Below are 21284 nucleotides of genomic sequence, written 5' to 3'. Positions count from 1 at the left end.
CCACCAGGTCTGAAAGACCGACCCCAAATAACTCCTCCCTTAATAAAGCAATACTTCCAAATGCCGTTTGGAATACGCATCACCTGACCACTGACGTGTCCATAACCCTCTACTGGTAGAAATGGACAACGCGCTTAGACTTGATGCCAGTCGGCAAATATTCCGCTGTGCATCACGCATATATAAAAATGCATCTTTTAAATGCTCTATAGGCAAAAATATACTGTCCCTATCTAGGGTATCAATATTTTCAGTCAGGGAATCCGACCACGCCAACCCAGCACTGCACATCCAGGCTGAGGCGATTGCTGGTCGCAGTATAACACCAGTATGTGTGTAAATACCTTTTAGAATACCCTCCTGCTTTCTATCAGCAGGATCCTTAAGGGCGGCCATCTCAGGCGAAGGTAGAGCCCTTACAAGCGTGTGAGCGCTTTATCCCCCCTAGGGGGTGTTTCCCAACGCACCCTAACCTCTGGCGGGAAAGGATATAATGCCAATAACATTTTAGAAATTATCCGTTGTTATCGGGGGAAAACCCACGCATCATCACACACCTCATTTAATTTCTCAGATTCAGGAAAACTACAGGTAGTTTTTCCTCACCGAACATAATACCCCTTTTTTGGTGGTACTCGTATTATCAGAAATGTGTAAAACATTTTTCATTGCCTCAATCATGTAACGTGTGGCCCTACTGGAAGTCACATTCGTCTCTTCACCGTCGACACTGGAGTCAGTATCCGTGTCGGCGTCTATATCTGCCATCTGAGGTAACGGGAGCTTTAGAGCCCCTGACGGCCTATGAGACGTCTGGACAGGCACAAGCAGAGTAGCCGGCTGTCTCATGTCAACCACTGTCTTTTATACAGAGCTGACACTGTCACGTAATTCCTTCCAACAGTTCATCCACTCAGGTGTCGACCCCCTAGGGGGTGACATCACTATTACAGGCAATGTGCTCCGTCTCCACATCATTTTTCTCCTCATACATGTCGACACAAAAGTACCGACATACAGCACACACACAGGGAATGCTCTGATAGAGGACAGGACCCCACTAGCCCTTTGGGGAGACAGAGGGAGAGTTTGCCAGCACACACCAGAGCGCTATATATATACAGGGATAACCTTATATAAGTGTTTTTCCCCTTATAGCTGCTGTATAGTTAATACTGCGCCTAATTAGTGCCCCCCTCTCTTTTTTTAACCCTTTCTGTAGTGTAGTGACTGCAGGGGAGAGACAGGGAGCTTCCCTCCAACGGAGCTGTGAGGGAAAATGGCGCCAGTGTGCTGAGGAGATAGGCTCCGCCCCTTTTTCGCGGACTTTTCTCCTGCTTTTTTATGGATTCTGGCAGGGGTTAAATGCATCCATATAGCCCAGGAGCTATATGTGATGCATTTTTTTTGCCATCCAAGGTGTTTTTATTGCGTCTCAGGGCGCCCCCCCCCAGCGCCCTGCACCCTCAGTGACCGAAGTGTGAAGTGTGCTAAGAGCAATGGCGCACAGCTGCAGTGCTGTGCGCTACCTTGTTGAAGACAGGACGTCTTCTGCCGCCGATTTTCCGGACCTCTTCTGCCTTCTGGCTCTGTAAGGGGGCCGGCGGCGCGGCTCTGGGACCCATCCAAGCTGGGCCTGTGATCGTCCCTCTGGAGCTAATGTCCAGTAGCCTAAGAAGCCCAATCAACTCTGCACACAGGTGAGTTCGCTTCTTCTCCCCTTAGTCCCTCGATGCAGTGAGCCTGTTGCCAGCAGGTCTCACTGAAAATAAAAAACCTAATCTAAAACTTTCACTAAGAAGCTCAGGAGAGCCCCTAGTGTGCACCCTTCTCGTTCGGGCACAGAGATCTAACTGAGGCTTGGAGGAGGGTCATAGGGGGAGGAGCCAGTGCACACCAGATAGTCCTAAAGCTTTCTTTAGATGTGCCCAGTCTCCTGCGGAGCCGCTATTCCCCATGGTCCTTACGGAGTCCCCAGCATCCACTTAGGACGTTAGAGAAAAAAGAGTTACAGGTAAAGCCTTGCTAATTGTGACTTCGTCTGCGACTAGGGGCGCCTGGCGATGCGCCCGGCCGGGAACGACTGGGACACGCGTGCATCGTAGATTTGCACATGCCAAATTCAAAGTGAATGGGAGCGTATCTGTACGTTTGGCGGCATGTCAAGGTGCAGTCGCACCTAGGCACGCGCGCGTCACTGCCTGCGATGTAGCCACACTCAATGAGCGTGGCTCCGTCTGTATAGGTCACTCAAGAACCTTACATGATAGAGAAATGTATACTATAATTGCAGTGTTGGTATGCTGAGTGTCGGTTTATTGGCGGGTATGGGGATTCCGGCATCGGTCTCCTGAATGTCGGGATACCGACAGCCGGTAAAGTGACTGCATCCTGTTCAAAGTTATCTTTAGTTTTCCATAAACAACTGTACTTACATGTTTGGATAGCCATCACATTGTGGATAGTTATCATTGACATCGGTTAGTCTCACTGTTATTTCTGCTACTGAAATATGGACTCTGTCATTATCAAATGCATTAACAATTAATAGTTGTTCATAAACAACAGTAGGGTCTTCATAGTCCAAGGGATAAGCAATTTTTATTTCACCAGAATCTGTAATTAAATAGGTTTAAAGTTAATTCTCAGCAACATATACTCATCATAAATTATATTAATACCTGTAGTAAGAAAACTACATGTCACATAAGTATTGCAATTAATGTTATCCTGGGACTACATAGAAATTAGTGATGAGCGGGTTCGGTTCCTCGGAAACCGAACCCCCCCGAACTTCACCCATTTTACACGGGTCCGAGGCATACTCGGATTCTCCCGTAGGGCTCGGTTAACCCGAGCGCGCCCGAACGTCATCATCCCGCTGTCGGATTCTCGCGAGATTCGGATTTTATATAAGCAGCCGCGCGTCGCCGCCATTTTCACTCGTGCATTGGAAATGTTAGGGAGAGGACGTGGCTGGCGTCCTCTCCGTTTATTAATGTTGATGCAAATATTTGTGCTTATTGCTGAATTGTGGGGACTGGGGAGCAGCTGTATTATATAGGAGGAGTACAGTGCAGAGTTTTGCTGACAGTGACCACCAGTATACGTTGTCTGCCTGAAAAACACTCCATATCTGTGCTCAGTGTGCTGCATATATCTGTGCTCACACTGCTTAATTGTGGGGACTGGGGAGCAGCTGTATTATATAGGAGGAGTACAGTGCAGAGTTTTGCTGACAGTGACCACCAGTATACGTTGTCTACCTGAAAAACAGTCCATATCTGTGCTCAGTGTGCTGCATATATCTGTGCTCACACTGCTTTATTGTGGGGACTGGGGACCACCAGTATATTATATAGGAGGAGTACAGTGCAGAGTTTTGCTGACAGTGACCACCAGTATACGTTGTCTGCCTGAAAAACACTCCATATCTGTGCTCAGTGTGCTGCATATATCTGTGCTTACACTGCTTTATTGTGGGGACTGGGGACCAGCAGTATTATATAGGAGGAGTACAGTGCATAGTTTTGCTGACAGTGACCACCAGTATACGTTGTCTGCCTGAAAAACACTTCATATCTGTGCTCAGTGTGCTGCATATATCTGTGCTCACACTGCTTTATTGTGGGGACTGGGGACCAGCAGTATTATATAGGAGGAGTACAGTGCAGAGTTTTGCTGACAGTGACCACCAGTATACGTTGTCTGCCTGAAAAACACTCCATATCTGTGCTCAGTGTGCTGCATATATCTGTGCGCACACTGCTTTATTGTGGGGACTGGGGACCACTAGTATATTATATAGGAGGAGTACAGTGCAGAGTTTTGCTGACCAGTGACCACCAGTATACGTTGTCTGCCGGAAAAACACTCCATATCTGTGCTCAGTGTGCTGCATATATCTGTGCTCACACTGCTTTATTGTGGGGACTGGGGACCAGCAGTATTATATAGGAGGAGTACAGTGCATAGTTTTGCTGACAGTGACCACCAGTATATATAGCAGTACGGTACGGAAGGCCACTGCTCTACCTACCTCTGTGTCGTCAAGTATACTATCCATCTAGATTCTATACCTGTGGTGCATTTTAGTTTTGCAGTTTGCTGACAGTGACCACCAGTATATATAGCAGTACGGTACGGAAGGCCACTGCTCTACCTACCTCTGTGTCGTAAAGTATACTATCCATCTAGATTCTATACCTGTGGTGCATTTTAGTTTTGCAGTTTGCTGACAGTGACCACTAGTATATATAGCAGTACGGTACGGAAGGCCACTGCTCTACCTACTTCTGTGTCGTCAAGTATACTATCCATCTAGATTCTATACCTGTGGTGCATTTTAGTTTTGCAGTTTGCTGACAGTGACCACCAGTATATATAGCAGTACGGTACGGAAGGCCACTGCTCTACCTACCTCTGTGTCGTCAAGTTTACTATCCATCTAGATTCTATACCTGTGGTGCATTTTAGTTTTGCAGTTTGCTGACAGTGACCACCAGTATATATAGCAGTACGGTACGGAAGGCCACTGCTCTACCTACCTCTGTGTCATCAAGTATACTATCCATCTAGATTCTATACCTGTGGTGCATTTTAGTTTTGCAGTTTGCTGACAGTGACCACCAGTATATATAGCAGTACGGTACGGAAGGCCACTGCTCTACCTACCTCTGTGTCGTCAAGTATACTATCCATCCATACCTGTGGTGCATTTCAGTTGTGCGCAGTATATATAGTAGTATGCCATTGCTATTGATACTGGCATATAATTCCACACATTAAAAAATGGAGAACAAAAATGTGGAGGTTAAAATAGGGAAAGATCAAGATCCACTTCCACCTCGTGCTGAAGCTGCTGCCACTAGTCATGGCCAAGACGATGAAATGCCATCAACGTCGTCTGCCAAGGCCGATGCCCAATGTCATAGTAGAGAGCATGTAAAATCCAAAAAACAAAAGTTCAGTAAAATGACCCAAAAATCAAAATTGAAAGCGTCTGATGAGAAGCGTAAACTTGGCAATATGCCATTTACGGCACGGAGTGGCAAGGAACGGCTGAGGCCCTGGCCTATGTTCATGGCTAGTGGTTCAGATTCACATGAGGATGGAAGCACTCATCCTCTTGCTAGAAAACTGCAGTGCCACTCCTAGATGGGCCAGATGTTTGTGTCGGCAACTTGTTTCGCTTAGCTTAGTCAAACAGTGACCTTGGTGCACCTCTTTTTTTCTTTGCATCATGTGCTGTTTGAGCTATTTTTTTTGAAGTGCCATCCTGCCTGACACTGCAGTGCCACTCCTAGATGGGCCAGGTGTTTGTGTCGGCCACTTGTGTCGCTTAGCTTAGTCACACAGCGACCTTGGTGCACCTCTTTTTTTCTTTGCATCATGTGCTGTTTGGGGACTATTTTTTTGAAGTGCCATCCTGCCTGACACTGCAGTGCCACTCCTAGATGGCCCAGGTGTTTGTGTCGGCCACTTGTGTCGCTTAGCTTAGTCACACAGCGACCTTGGTGCGCCTCTTTTTTTCTTTGCATCATGTGCTGTTTGGGGACTATTTTTTTGAAGTGCCATCCTGTCTGACACTGCAGTGCCACTCCTAGATGGGCCAGGTGTTTGTGTCGGCCACTTGGGTCGCTTAGCTTAGTCACACAGCTACCTCATTGCGCCTCTTTTTTTCTTTGCATCATGTGCTGTTTGGGGACTATTTTTTTGAAGTGCCATCCTGTCTGACACTGCAGTGCCACTCCTAGATGGGCCAGGTGTTTGTGTCGGCCACTTGTGTCGCTTAGCTTAGTCACACAGCGACCTTGGTGCGCCTCTTTTTTTCTTTGCATCATGTGCTGTTTGGGGACAATTTTTTTGAAGTGCCATCCTGCCTGACACTGCAGTGCCACTCCTAGATGGGCCAGGTGTTTGTGTCGGCCACTTGTGTCGCTTAGCTTAGCCATCCAGCGACCTCGGTGCAAATTTTAGGACTAATAATAATATTGTGAGGTGTGAGGTGTTCAGAATAGACTGAAAATGAGTGGAAATTATGGTTATTGAGGTTAATAATACTATGGGATCAAAATGACCCCCAAATTCTATGATTTAAGCTGTTTTTGGGGGTTTTTTGTAAAAAAAACACCCAAATCCAAAACACACCCGAATCCGACAAAAAAATTTCAGGGAGGTTTTGCCAAAACGCGTCCGAATCCAAAACACGGCGGCGGAACCGAATCCATAACCAAAACACAAAACCCGAAAAATTTCCCGTGCACATCACTAATAGAAATGTGCAAACATTCTACACATTTTCTTACATTTTTGCAGAAAACTAAACAAAAATATTAATCAGTTTATACACTAGCACAAATCATATTGCACCTATTAGTTTAGATATTCCTACTGTATTTCCTTTCATATAAATTATTTTTTTCTATAAATTGATTGAATACAATTTAGTTATGTATGTGATATTTTGTCTGAAGTCAATATAGCACTATGTTGCACAATGGGGGTCATTCTGAGTTGATCGTAGCTGTGCTAAATTTAGCACAGCTACGATCGTTAACTCAGACATCTGGGGGGACGCCCAGCACAGGGCTAGTCCGCCCCGCATGTCAGTGCCGCCCCCCCCCCCCCCGCACAAATACAGAAGCATCGCACAGAGGTGATGCCTTTGTATTTGAGGAGTAACTCCCGGCCAGCGCAGCTCCTGCAGCTGGCTGGGAGTTGCTCGTTGCTCCCGCTGGCCGCAGCAGCTGCGTGAGACATCACGCAGCCGCCGCGTCCTGCCCCCCCAACGTTCCGGACACAAATGCGTTGGCCGGACCGCTCCCCCTAAACGGCAGCTTAATGCCGCCGTTCAGCCCCCTCCTGTCTCAGAGGCAATCGCTAGGTAACGAAAGCTGCTATGTGCCGGCGCATGCGCAGTTTTGACCCGATCACTGCGCTGCGACAAACTGCAGCAAGCAATCGGGTTGGGATGACCCCCCAATGTGTCTAAAGTAAACTTGCTCTAATCCACTCTGGGGTTTAACTGTCTGTGTTAAGCAACAGCTGGGCTAATCACTTCAACTTGTCTGCTGTCTTTAAAAATGTGTTTTGTTCAGTAGGTCATTGCTCCTGATACCAGCAAGTGGCTAGGCAATAGCTTGAGGGGACTGGGGTTATGTTAAGAGCCATTTGGAATATGCACTGTTTGTAATTACCAGAACTTGCAATGTTTTACTGCTGTTTTAAGAATGGTCTGTAAAACCTGGCCTACAAAACCTGCATGAGAAGCCTGAGGTGGAAATAAAGGGCCTAATTGAGATCTGATCGCAGCAGCAAATTCGTTAGCAGTTGGGCAAAACCATGTGCACTGCAGGGAGGGGAAGATATAACATGTGCAGAGAGCGTTAGATTTGGGTGGGGTGTGTTCAATCTGAAATCTAAATTGCAGTGTCAAAATAAAGCAGACATTATTTACTCTGCACAGAAACAAAATAACCACCCAAATCTTACTCTCTCTGCAAATATTATATCTGCCACACTGCTTACAAATTTGAGGCTGCGATCAGGTCTGAATTACCCCGAAAGTGTGTTGGATTATACTCTGACTTGGTGATTTCTGCCACAATTGATGCCCAAATAGGGACACAATTGCTGGACGATATCTGCAGCAAACCCTAAATGTATCCACTCACAGCAGAGTGAGGCACATTGCAGGACTCTACCCACTGTACAGCAGCTTGGTGAGTGTGAAACCTTTTAAAAGTAGTGGATATGTGTATATGTGTCTTTTTTCAAGCTGTGCACACAATACAGCGGTTATTAATTCCTGTGTATGTGCCAGGAGCCCAGGGAATGGTATGCAGTGTTGAGGGTAACCAGCTGAGATAGTGTACTTGGAAACTGGCTTACCCTAGGTGTTTAATTAAGCCTGCTAACTTTGTATATGAGAAGCAGGGAAATATGGAGGAAGTTATGAAAGTGTTTTCTGAATTGGCTACAGGCAGCAAAATATGTCTGTCAGCCAACAGAATGTGGTTGCTGAGCAGCAAGCTCAGATTCAAAGACAGCAAACTCAGATCCAGTTGCTGCACAATAATTTAAAGGAGATGTGAATAGGTGAGGTGTTAGAAAAGCTCACACCCTCAGATGATAATTTTATGCACTGTCACACAGTTGAAGTGGCTATAGAAGGAATGGACTGCCAGGTTAGCTCCCTGCCTCACAGGGGAATAACAGCGAGCCTATATATTGACCAGACTGTAGCTGAAGGTAGCTCATACCCTTGGTTGAGTTCAGCTGGCCAACCTAGCCAGATTGAGTAAAGCGTGGCTACAGCCAGAGAACAATACAGCTCCATGTGCACTAGAGATTATTCCTTTGGACAATGCTACACAGGTATTAGACCGCGGTGTACAACACTGGGCCCTGCAGGCTGACCCCAGGACATTTAAGGAGTTAGCAATGGTGATCGAGAGGTACCTGCCCCTGGGAAAACTGAATAATGCCAAGCATGGGATACAGCCAGTACCTAAACCCTGAACCCAGGTTCCCATTATTAGACTACACAAACTGCCTTCAGCAGGATGTTTTAAGTGTGATGAACCTGGGCATGTACAGCGGGACTGCCCAAAGCAGAGTGAGCTGATGGATTTCAGCACAGTAAAAACAGCACAACCTGTAGTCAGCGTGGTGGCTGAAAGCATTTCCCCAACTGAAACCACCCTGTTTTGTCTGATGGTATAGATCAAAGGCTGGAATATCTGGGCCTTGGTTGATGCTGGCAGTGCACTGACTATCATTTTGGCTAACGTGTTTCCTCTTAGGTCTGACCAGGTTTCATCCCTGGTAAAGGTGCTGTGTATACATGAGGACATAGAAGAATGCCCACGAATGCACCTGCCGGTGGTGATTAAAGGACGCCCAATGAATGGTAGCAGCATTAGCATCCAAGTCTCTTTATCTGCTGATCCTGGGCCAGGACTTCCTGCTGTTACAGGAGGTGGTTACCTGGCATAACACTGACAGACATAGGCTGAGCTAACCCACAGGCTGAGATCTACTGGAGGCCAAGGCTGTATGACTTTAAAGTCCTCTCTTGGCAGTGAGCAGCAGGGGGGAGGTGATATTGAGACACACTGGTCCCCATTGGTGGAAGTGTGGCTTTGTACGACTTTGGGCGAGATCAAAAGGCCAATGACAATTTGTCTAATGCTTTTGAAAATGTGGTAGTGGTAAATGGTAAGGTAAACTCTGCTTTACCACCTGAAGGTGTGCCTTATTTCATAGTTAAAAATGATTTGTTGTACCGTGTAACTTATTTCCAGGATGGGAGGGTAGACCAGTTGCTGGTTACCTGGAAACACAAGCAGCTAGTATTGAGGGCTGCTTATGCACATTTATCCAGCAACGGTTCTTCTGGCCAGGCATTCATGCCACAGTAAAAAAAATATTGTCATGTCAGGAATGGTCAGTGTGCAAAAACTAATTTATGGCACCCATGGTTAACCCACCTATCTTTTCCATGCCTTTTGAACGAATTGGTATGGATCTGATAGGACCAGTGGAAATCTCTACTTGTGGGCATCAGTATATATTGGTGGTGGTGGTGGATTATGCCACCAGGTTCCCGGAGGCCATTCCACTACGGAACATAAAGTCTGACACTATTGCCTGGGAGTTGTTGATGCTGTATACCCATCTGGGAATACCAAAAGTGGTCCTGATAGACCAAGGTACCCCTTTTGGGTTTAAATTAATGATAGATCTGTGTCGTTTGTTAAAGGTAGATAGAATTACCACTTCGGTTTACCACCCACAGACAGACGGCTTGGTTGAACGCTTTAACCAAACGCTTAAGCAGATGATAAAAAGGGTGGTTTCACAGGAGAAGTGGGATTGGGACCTACTCATACCTTATCTAATGTTTGCAGTTTGAGAGGTACCCCAAGCCTCTACGGGGTTTAGCCCCTTCGAGCTCCTCTATTTTAGAAAGTCCTGAGGGATACTAGATCTGTTAAAAGAAGGGTGGGTGCAGCAATCTTCTGAAGAGCCTAACAGTTTAATTTGTGCCCAAATTGTATGGCCGTCTTTGGCAAATTGCTCCACTTCTGAATGAACATATGGAAAGGCCTTATCAGCACCAAAAACGCTGTTACGACGTTACCACTGTCAACTGGACCTTTAATCCAGGTGACAAGGTACTGGCACTTGTGCCTATTACTGAAAGTAAACTGTATGCCCAATAGCGAGGTCTTTACGAGATCATAGAGACAGTGGGAAGCTGTACAAGTCTACTATGTGAATTTGTTGAAGTCTTGGAAAGAAAGTGCCAGTCAGCCCTCTTTAGCGGCTGCGAAAACCCCAGATTTTTAGGTGCCCATTGAAGTCACCTTGAGTCCTAGCCAGAAACAATAAATGGTAAACTTAGAAGCACGGTACCAGGATGTGCCCTGGGAAAAACCCACATCATGCAGCATGATATTGTTACTCCACCCAGGGTGGTGATAAAACAAAGGCAATATCGCATACCTGAGGCTAAATGGGCAGCTGTAACATGGGAAGTGGAAGAAATGCTGCACTTAGGAATCATAAAGGAATCAAACAGTGAATGGAATAATCCCATTATTTTAGTGCCTAAGCCTTCCGGAGCTTTGCGATTCTGTAATGACTTCAGAAAGTTAAATAAAGTTTAGTATAAATTTTAGCAACAAGCCAGTATCTTACCACGCTAGATTTAACGAAGGCCTACTGGCAAATTCCTCTGATGGAAGCTGCCAAAGCAAAGTCAGCCTTCTCTACCCCAGAGTTTGTTCCAGCATAAAGTGCTGCACATTGGTTTGCATGGTGCCCCTTCAACTTCCCAGAGAGCTATGAATAAATTGCCGTGGACGCACAGGGAATATGCAGCAGTGTATTTAAATGACATTGTAATTTTTAGCTCTGACTGGAATTCACACATGTAAAAGTGTTACAGTCTCTACGGGCACACGGGTTCACAGCTAACCCAGAGAATGGTGGAGGCAAAGTACCTGGTGTATATTGTAGGCCAAGGGCAAGTTAAACCTCAACCCGGCAAAGTGGAAACAGTCCTCACATGGCCTAAGCCAAAATGTAAGTCACAAATCAGGCTGTTCCTTTGTCTGGTGGGCTATTATCGTAGGTTAACATTCAATTTTGCCACCTGGGGGCACCCTGAAATGAATGTCCCCAGACAAGATAGTGTGGTCTAGGTCTGCAGAGACTGCTTGGCAGGATTTAAGGCAAGCTTTATGTGCAGTGCCTGATGCCTCTGGGACAGGGTTAGGGACAGTCATTTCCCAAGAGGTACAAGGGGAAGAGAAAGCCATCCTCTACCTTACCTGGAAATTTCTGCCCAGAGAACGTATGTAATTGTGTAGCAGGAGTGCTTGGTGATTAAATGGCCAGTGGAGTCACTGAGATACTAATTGCTGTGGTGAGAATTCCGTCTAATCACTGACCATGTACCCTTACAGTGGATGCACACAAACAAGGCGGTGAATGCCCATGTGACTCACTGGTTTCTGGTCTTACAGCTGTTCAAATTTGAGGTGCAGCTTTGTCCAGTGAAACAGCACCCTTTCTAGAAAGTTTATGAGTCCTGATTCTCCTAGCAACCGTGTGGTGCAGCTAGGCGGGGAGGAGGAGGAGGGTCAACAAGGGGATCTGTGGAAGCTAGTTGAGAAATGTGTTCCGGTACGGATGGCACAAATAGGTATGGGCAAGACCGAGAACTCACTGTGTGAATTCATAGCTTCACCTGAGTGGTTGAAGCTAATGGGGGATGAGTGTGGCAGGGACGGCATGATTCCACATGAGGTTAATGTGGAAAGGCAGGCTTCTGCAGGATTGGAACAGCAGCAACAGGTCTGATGGAATCCAATCCAGGTTTTAGCTGCGTCTGTGGTAATCCACAACTGTGCTAATCACTTCACCTTTTCTCCTGTTTTAAAAATGTATTTACTGTAAATACACTCTGAGATTTAAAAATGGCAAAAAAGCAGAGGTGCTTTATTCAACATTTCAGGGACAACCACCCCTTCCTCAGGACATACACATACTTGTGTGTGTGTGTGTGTGTGTGTGTGTGTGTGTGTGTGTGTGTGTGTGTGTGTGTGTGTGTGTGTGCGCTGCTTTCCTGTTGTTGCTGCATTGGGGGTATAACCCAATGGAGACCCTCTCTCTCTCTATGTATATGTATATATACACTGCTCAAAAAAATAAAGGGAACACTTAAACAACACATCCTAGATCTGAATGAATGAAATATTCTTATTAAATACTTTGTTCTTCACATAGTTGAATGTGCTGACAACAAAATCACACAAAAATTATCAATGGAAATCAAATTTATTAACCCATATAGGTCTGGATTTGGAGTCACACTCAAAATTAAAGTGGAAAAACACACTACAGGCTGATCCAACTTTGATATAATGTCCTTAAAACAAGTCAAAATGAGGCTCAGTAGTGTGTGTGGCCTCCACGTGCCTGTATGATCTCCCTACAATGCCTGGGCATGCTCCTGATGAGGTGGCGGATGGTCTCCTGAGGGATCTCCTCCCAGACCTGGACTAAAGCATCCGCCAACTCCTGGACAGTATGTGGTGCAATGTGGCGTTTGTGGATGGAGCGAGACATGATGTCCCAGATGTGCTCAATTGGATTCAGGTCTGGGGAACGGGCGGGCCAGTCCATAGCATCAATGCCTTCATCTTGCAGGAACTGCTAACACACTCCGGCCACATGAGGTCTAGCATTGTCTTGCATTAGGAGGAACCCAGGGCCAACCGCACCAGCATATGGTCTTACAAGGGGTCTGAGGATCTCATCTCAGTACCTAATGGCAGTCAGGCTACCTCTGGCGAGCACATGGAGGGCTGTGCGGCCCCCCAAAGAAATGCCACCCAATACCATTACTGACCCACTGCCAAACTGGTCATGCTGGAGGATGTTGCAGGCAGCAGAACATTCTCCTTGGCGTCTCCAGACTCTGTCACGTCTGTCACATGTGCTCAGTGAGATCCTGCTTTCATCTGTTAAGAACACAGGGCGCCAGTGGCGAATTTGCCAATCTTGGTGTTCTTTGGCAAATGCCAAACGTTCTACACGGTGTTGGACTGTAAGCACAACCCCCACCTGTGGACGTCAGGCCCTCATACCACCCTCATGGAGTCTGTTTCTGATCGTTTGAGTAGACACATGCACCTTTGTGGCTTGCTGGAGGTCATTTTGCAGGGCTCTGGCAGTGTTCCTCCTGTTCCTCCTTGCACAAAGGCGGAGGTAACGGTCCTGCTGCTGGGTTGTTGCCCTCCTACGGCCTCCTCCACATCTCCTGATGTACTGGCCTGTCTCCTGGTAGTGCCTCCATGCTCTGGACACTACGCTGACAGACACAGCAAACCTTCTTGCCACAGCTCACATTGATGTGCCATCCTGGATGAGCTGCACTACCTGAGCCACTTGTGTGGGTTGTAGACTCTGTCTCATGCTACCACTAGAGTGAAAGCACTGCCAGCTTTCAAAAGTGACCAAAACATCAGACAGAAAGCATAGGAGCTGAGAAGTGGTCTGTGGTCACCACCTGCAGAACAACTCCTTTATTGGGGGTGTCTTGATAATTGCCTATAATTTCCACCTGTTGTCTATTCCATTTGCACAACAGCATGTGAAATTCATTGTCAATCAGTTTGCTTCCTAAGTGGACAGTTTGATTTCACAGAAGTGTGATTGACTAGGAGTTACATTGTGTTGTTTAAGTGTTCCCTTTATTTTTTTGAGCAGTGTATACACACACACACACGCACACACACACACACACACACACACACACACACACACACAATACAGTGCCATGCCCAGCATATGTTTATTGCTATAGATTTAACATGTATATATTGCTGCATACAGTACAGTATACCGCATTGACTAACATGTGATACATTTCTTTAATCAGTGGCAGCTTCCACCAGTCATTCCCAGGGGGTCTTCCTTCTGTCATCAGTGTGATGTCTATGAGTCAAGTAAGAACAGTGTTGGCCGAGCTTATATGTGCGGTTCTGCGCATGCAGAGGATTATGATCCTGCACATGTGCGCAAATTAAAAAGGGACTGCATCGGCTAGAGCCAGTAGAAGCCACATAGCCAAAAAAAAACCATGATCACAAACACTGCTGTGTGAACAATAGAAGGGGATCAGCCCTGTCACTACCTAAAACCTTCTACTAAAGACAGTAACAGAAATATTAATGTAAATATTATATTATTCTGTTTATTATTTCACTTGCCTTCATCTATGAAATATCCAGGGTAAGCTGTTGCGAATTCATAGTGTACACTGTCCCCAACATCTCGGTCAGTTGCCTGTACTTTCAGAATAACTGTTCCACTGGGAAGATTTTCAGGGATTTCAATAGGATTACTTGGTAAATCTCTATTAAAACAAACCAGATATTTGAACATACAGTATAAACACAGAAGGCCTTCATTTTCTACTGGTGCGTTTGTATTCCCAGTGCACATCAAGGAGTCTCCACAAACTAGAAGGACACCTACAGTATTTGCGCTTAGAGAGGTGCTAAAATTTACATAGATGTACTATGTAAAACTATATAAGAGGTATATTTACTATCCATCGTTTTGTCAAATCTCATTTTAGGAGTATTCCTTGTCCTCTACATGACAAGGAACACTCCTAAAATACACTCAATGTTTTATCTCATTTCAATTATTCCAGCCTGTAATAGTAAATCCCATTTCAAACTGCTCTGCAAAAGGAGGCAGCCGCATACCGATACATTTATAGACCCCTTTCACATTAGTTGGTCGCACCCGGGAATTTGGACATTGGTGCTTCCCGGGTGCGACCTGACTTAAGACTCAATCATACTTGCGGCTGTATCCCGAGTCGTTTCCGGCTTCAACCCAGGTCGCGATATTCTTTCAGGACCCTTTCAGACCAAGCAAAATCCTGGGTTGATGTGCATTCACGTGCATTAACCCAGGAAATTTATGCTAGTCTATAAGGCAGCTGCGCCACTTGTTTGGAGACTTGCGCTGTAGACTCTGGCACTGTGCCAGAGTTTCTAGCGCTCAGACAGAACGCTAACAGCGCTGCTGCAGGCTACAGGACGGGAGAGAGGAGGCCCATAGCCGGAGACTGTACATGGGTCCCCTCCTCTCTAGATACGCTCCTGTCTGAGATGCTGGCAGGAAGCGTCCTTTTACTTCAGATGCCTCCTGCAGACATCTAAAGATGCAGCTGCTTTGTTAAATGATACCTCTCTGAATCATGCCCTCAGTGATAAGAGAAGTGTATTCATAATAATATGGCAGCATCAACAAAGCATTTTCTTAAACAATACAAAAAAAAAAAAGACAATCTATCCTCTAATATGACATCACACAGGACTTGGAAATGTTTTTCTTACTTATAAACAGGAAGCTCATCATTTTCATTTTGTAAACTGATTGTGATTAATCCTGTGCAGGACATTGGGTTACTCTTCACATTTCTCACCATGATCGAGATCACAAATTTCTACAAGTACAAAAAAATTTAATTGGCATTTCTAATTTTAAATATGAATTATTTATCAACATTCTCATCTTGCACTTAAAACTCCTTACTCTTAAACTAGGTACACACTTGTGTAATTATCAGTTCAATTTGATTTTACGTTCGTCCTAATCACAGTGTCTATTCCTGCATACACACAGGGTCAGATTGGCCCACAGGGGTACAAGGGAAACCACTGGTGGGCCACACTGCCTGAGGACCCACTCAAGACTGTGCACTTGTATTATACATGGTAGATATGTTGCATTACACTGCACAAGACAATTGTGTATTTCAAGCCTCTGTGAAGGCTGGCCACACCCCCTTTGTAGGTTGGCCACACCCCTAAGTTAGGGTCCCCTATCACTGCATCCCCCCGGTGGGCCCTTCATGTCCCAGTCCGACACTGCATACAGAGTTTTACAATCTATTGTACTTTCAATCCAGTGATGTGCAGTAAGGTGAATGGCTGGGAGGCACATATGGGAATGGAATTTATTCTTTATTTTGGTACACTTAAAATGAAGGGATATCAATACCAATATGTGATGTGTATGTTTTATTTAATTTGTTCACATATGATGCATCATATATTCCCTATTTGGGGTAATATCAAGCGAAGTATAAGCAAATTATAAACATAGAATAAAGTGTGCAAAAGAAAAACAAAATAATTTTGTATGAACAAAGAATGTTTTTAAAACACAATGCCGTGTATCGTCTTTATTCAAAACTGTTGCTGATATTGCTTACTATTATAGGATGTCTAATATTCAGCCCTGAAACCTGTCTGCATTATGGGGGTCATTCCGAGTTGTTCGCTAGCTGCATTCGTTCGCTGTGCAGCGATGAGGCAAAAAAAGGCACTTCTTCGCATGCGTATGCAGCGCAATGCGCACGCGCGACGTACTATTACAATGACCGATGTAGTTTCACACACGGTCTAGCAAAGCTTTTCAGTCGCACTACTGGCCGCAGAGTTATGGACATGAAGTGAGCGTTTCTGGGTGTCAACTGACCGTTTTCAGAAGTGTTCGGAAAAATGCAGGCATGCCAGGAAAAACGCAGGCTTGGCTGGGCGAAAGCAGGGCGTGTTTGTGATGTCAAAACAGGAACTTAACAGTCTGAAGTGATCGCAAGCGCTGAGTATGTTTAGAGCTACTCAGAAACTGCACAAAAAACTTTGTAGCCGCTCTGCGATCCTTTCGTTCGCACTTCTGCTAAGCTAACATACACTCCCAGTGGGAGGCGGCATAGTGTTTTCACGGCTGCTAAAAACTGCTAGCGAGCGAACAACTCGAAATGACCACCTATGTCTCTAGTATTGATTTTTATGAACACTCTTTATTCACACAAAATTATTTTGTTTTTCTTTTCCACACTTTACTCTACAGTATGTTTATAATTTGCTCGTTCTTCGCTTGATATTACCCCAAACAGGGAATATATGGTATAACATATCGCCATATGTGGAAGGGGGAAGCAGTTACAGCAAATATACGAACTATAAAAATAAAAATATGAAAAATATGAATGTAACCTATAATATGTAGTATGAATGTCAAAAGTTTTATTTAGGAGGAGATGGTGACCCGACTCTGGTTTCAGCCATTTCTCATGCACTCAGAGGAGTAATATCCAACCGGTAAAAGAGGAGCTATAGCCTGCAGGGGAAGTGGCTGAGACCAGTGGAACTGGTAAGTATGGAGCCATTCAAGTACATATATAGTAAGACCCAAAAATAAAGTAAAAATCAAGAAAGTAATAGCACAAATGGAGAATATCCTGTCTGCACATTAGTATTTCCCAGTAGGAAAGCGGACAGGGAAGGGGTAACCCCCAGGGTACTTCTTTTTAACTATCGTATAAGAAGTATTAATTTCTAGGAAATAGGTAATCGAGATGAGGGCAGCTATAGTAGGAATGCCCTTGTCTAGATAAGCTCGGAAATGTTTGTTGGACCATGTACAGACCCTTAATATGGAATGAGAAGGATTAAATGAATACTTCGCATGACCTAGAAGCTTTTGTTGTAGTACTAGAAAATTCTCTATTAGGATTAAAGATCACTGGTAAACATTAATTCGGCAAATGGGAGGAACGAGAGAAGTGCAACATTACCCTTTGACAAAACCTGCTGAAGTTATGATTGGGCCTCTATGATGCTAAACCCTGTTCTTTTCTCCTACCAGAAGTGGCCCTGACTAACTTAATCAACAGAGATTTTGTTGTGCAAATTGAAATGTGAAATACATATATTGTACTCCCGATCAGGAAGTACAAGGTATGTTAGATACTCCTCAAAGACTAATGTTGCATTCCACTGTTCTAGATTCATGTCCATCACAGGTAGAGGAAATTATCTCACAGATACCGGGTTCCCTATGAATTTAGGATGGACAGGACACTGGATCAATGGCTGAGGTAGTCCCAGTAGTGACACAGCAAGCACAAGATTTAAGGGGGGTAGACCAAGTATTTAAGAATCAATTCCCCGTAGTGCCCAATCCAGCAGTAATTTTAATAAAATCCTCTCCACCTCTACAAACTTTACTGTCACCAACCTCTATTCTGTTTTCTTCACTGTTTCCTCTTCATCTTTGCATTCACAAAGGGGGTACAATACATTGACCCGACTCTCCCGAGGTTTCATTGACATCCTGAGTATTTTCTCCCAGGCCTTGCATAGCTGCTTACTATAAACTGCAGTTGTGTAGGACAAGGGTCAAATACTTAGGACGTAGTACTGGTACATGATTTGACAGTTCATACACCACATGCCGTATTGGTCTTTCAAAGTTCTGCCTGAACCCGGTATGTCTCATCAGCACGAAGGAGCTGTCACTGAATGACACCAGTATATTACTGCATGTGCCTTGTAATGCACAAAGGGTGGATGATGAGAATACTGGTGAAGGAAAATTTTGTATGGACACTGGTGCGCATGATTCTATGGAATATCTGAATCAGACCTTTACTACAAGACCAGACATAAGTGACAGCCCGTTAGTGAACACAGACCTATTATTTTTTTTCCCCTAGACAGACGGTAGTTACCCCAGACAGACAAACATGCACAGGATATGCTGTTGTAGATGACCAAGGTATTATAGAAGCTGAAACCTTTGGGCAGACCGCATGCAGCACTGGTCGCTGAGCTGGTCTCACTGACCAGAGCATGCGAGTTGGCAGAAGATACGTCAGCCAATATATATACCGATGCTAGAGATGTTTCTGGAGTGATGCTCATGGCACGATACATTGCAAACACACACCAATTAAATTAAGATGCAAATTTGTGTTCCCTACAGAAAAAGGAGGTCTGGAAGGTGAAGGGGTATGGTCAGGAGTCCTCAGGACTCTGGAGAGATGGAAAAGGTAAGCCAGTGGCTCCCCCAGGGCGTATCTCCCAAGCCTAGCTGAGGCGGCACATGGTCTGACTCATCCATGGTATGTGCAAATTGGTAAGAGCTTGCTAGCGTGCACCAGGGTTCTCTTCTCAGGCAAGCAGGAAAGCAATGACCTGTCTTACTTGCATGAGGAAGAACATTTGGTAATGTAGCACTAACAGAGACATTCCATACTCCTCCTGCAGACAGACCTTTTCAGGTAATACAAATCAACTTTGTAAAGTTAACACCCTGTAGGAATTTGAAATATGTATTGGTGTGCAATGATGTTTTCTCAAACTGGGTAGAGGCATTTCCTGCCGCCACAAATACTGCTGTGTTTACCGCAAATAAAATTGTGCAGGAATTTGTGTGTAGATATGGTATCCCTAGGAGTAGGAGCAAAGTGATAGCTGAAACTGGACTATTGTGGTCATAGACACTGCCACTAGTGTTATGTTGCATCGGAACCACTCCCCAGATCCCCACTTAACGAATCACCCTCTTTGAAATTTTTGTTATGTTTTTTTTTGGAAGACAACCTCTTGTCATGATCGATCCACACCATGATCAGAAATACACCAATGAGGTGACAGTACAGTACCTTATCGAGATGAGCCAGCATTTGAGAACTTAGCAAAAGAACTTGAAACTGTTGATTCCTGATATGCCAACTACTATTTGTCTTTATTGTAAACCAAGAGACTGTGTGATTATTCTTATGCTCAGGTTGCCTAATAGACAGGTGGGAATGACCATACCAAGTTTTGTTGACAGCACGATTTCAGTGAAAGTAGCCGAGAGAGAGACTTGGATCCACGATTCCCATCGCAAGAAAGTTGGTAGTCTGGAAGGAACTCGTAAAGGGAGTGAAATCACAGAAATATCTCTCAAGAATCTGTCCCGTGAAGACTGAGAGGCAGCACTGTTGAACACTACCTGAGCGCACTAAAGGATTACAAAAAGACCAGTTGTTGTAATGGATTTGCTATAAGCAAGATTTGTTTTGTTCTATCTTTCTTTTTCTTTTGACAAACATTTTTTTCCAGGACATTCTATTTTTGTGAGGTTTCCTGAGGAGTCGAGCGTGGGACTGGAACTGGTTCTAGAGAAAGGAGTGATGTCTTTATAGGATCCCAGGATCAGCCTATCACTTTGCCTAAAGCCAGAGTAAATCAAAGGTCTAGTAGTTACGGAGTTGGGAGGTAACGTGATAGGCTATTGTCTGAGGAATACTGTATTTTGTAATTATTGTGACCCTATAATTGAAGATGAGTGCATCCTGAGATGTCAGTCTAGCAATAAGGCAGCATTTGTCAGACATCCCTTGAGTGATTACCACTCACTAGTGGGTAAGGTCTTAAACCAAACAGAATTTTGGATGTGCTCACAGGTACCTCTAAGACAAAATAATGCAGGATTAGTGAAATATTCTTTAGAGTTAGCTGAGGTACTTGAATGACACGAAAGGGGGGGGGGGCGGTGGACAAGGAACATAATATAACTAGACACCCTAGTCTTAAGATCCACCAGTACCATATAGATAAATCCCTGTTATGTTTAAATCTCACCAATTTCAGGAAACCAGGAAATTGTTCCTGATTACCTCACAATCAGATAATGGCCTATTTACACATAGCAGATAAAGAGCTAATTAATACCATGACTGTACAAAAGATTGTTTTATGTGGAAGAAAAGTTTATGAGTGGCTCTCCCCGAACTCCAAAGGTTTATGTTATCTAGGAAGGACACTACCTGAAATAATACCCCTTGTTCAATGATGAAACAGATTTGGTATACGACCCAGAAATTGAAACAATGTTCAGGGAGTGATAGAAATATATACCATGAAACTTTTATATGTCTCTTTCATGACTTGTTTGTGTTTTCTCCCTCTACCCAGCAAAACCTCTATCAAATCAGAACATCAGTGTACAAAGACGTAGGTACATGTGTGTATGCAACGATCATTCAGATCAGACATCATAGGCTATAGCACTGTCCCAGCATACTCTATGGGTGGAATGTCATCCCACATCCAACCAGTGGTCTCACAACCACCGAGCACATAGAGAATGTCCCATCCTCTCCCCTGTCTTCCCTAACTATAGTCAATGTCTGATTTGTGAAATGAATACATACGTGTGTCTAGGTCACCAATTATTGTTTGAAATATATATATTTTTTTATTATGTTTAGTGTGACAGTTATGATAGTTATTGTTTACTGTCAAATTATTACATACACACAACATACAAACTACAAAAAGAGTGGCCTCTGTTCGTGTGCGTTACTGCCATGTGTGCGCATACTCGCAGCATGCACAGGATATACG

The 21284-nt window shown here is 44.6% G+C and overlaps 1 protein-coding gene across 2 annotated transcripts in view; it reads right to left on the bottom strand.

Moving 5' to 3' along the window:
* LOC134932483 (cadherin-related family member 4-like) overlaps positions 1-21284 on the bottom strand; it is a 298616-nt gene that overhangs the window by 110575 nt on the left and 166757 nt on the right. For both annotated transcript variants that reach the window (XM_063926947.1, XM_063926948.1), the window contains exons 11-13: positions 15432-15541; positions 14289-14434; positions 2436-2616 (exon numbers count right to left, since the gene is read on the bottom strand). In XM_063926947.1, coding sequence (XP_063783017.1) covers positions 2436-2616; positions 14289-14434; positions 15432-15541 — 437 coding nt within the window. The remainder of the gene's footprint in view (positions 1-2435; positions 2617-14288; positions 14435-15431; positions 15542-21284) is intronic.

Source organism: Pseudophryne corroboree, chromosome 6, assembly GCF_028390025.1.
Source record: "Pseudophryne corroboree isolate aPseCor3 chromosome 6, aPseCor3.hap2, whole genome shotgun sequence".
Taxonomy (NCBI): Eukaryota; Metazoa; Chordata; class Amphibia; order Anura; family Myobatrachidae; genus Pseudophryne; species Pseudophryne corroboree.
Note: the sequence above shows the minus strand (reverse complement) of the source record. Positions and strands in the feature narration are given on the sequence as shown.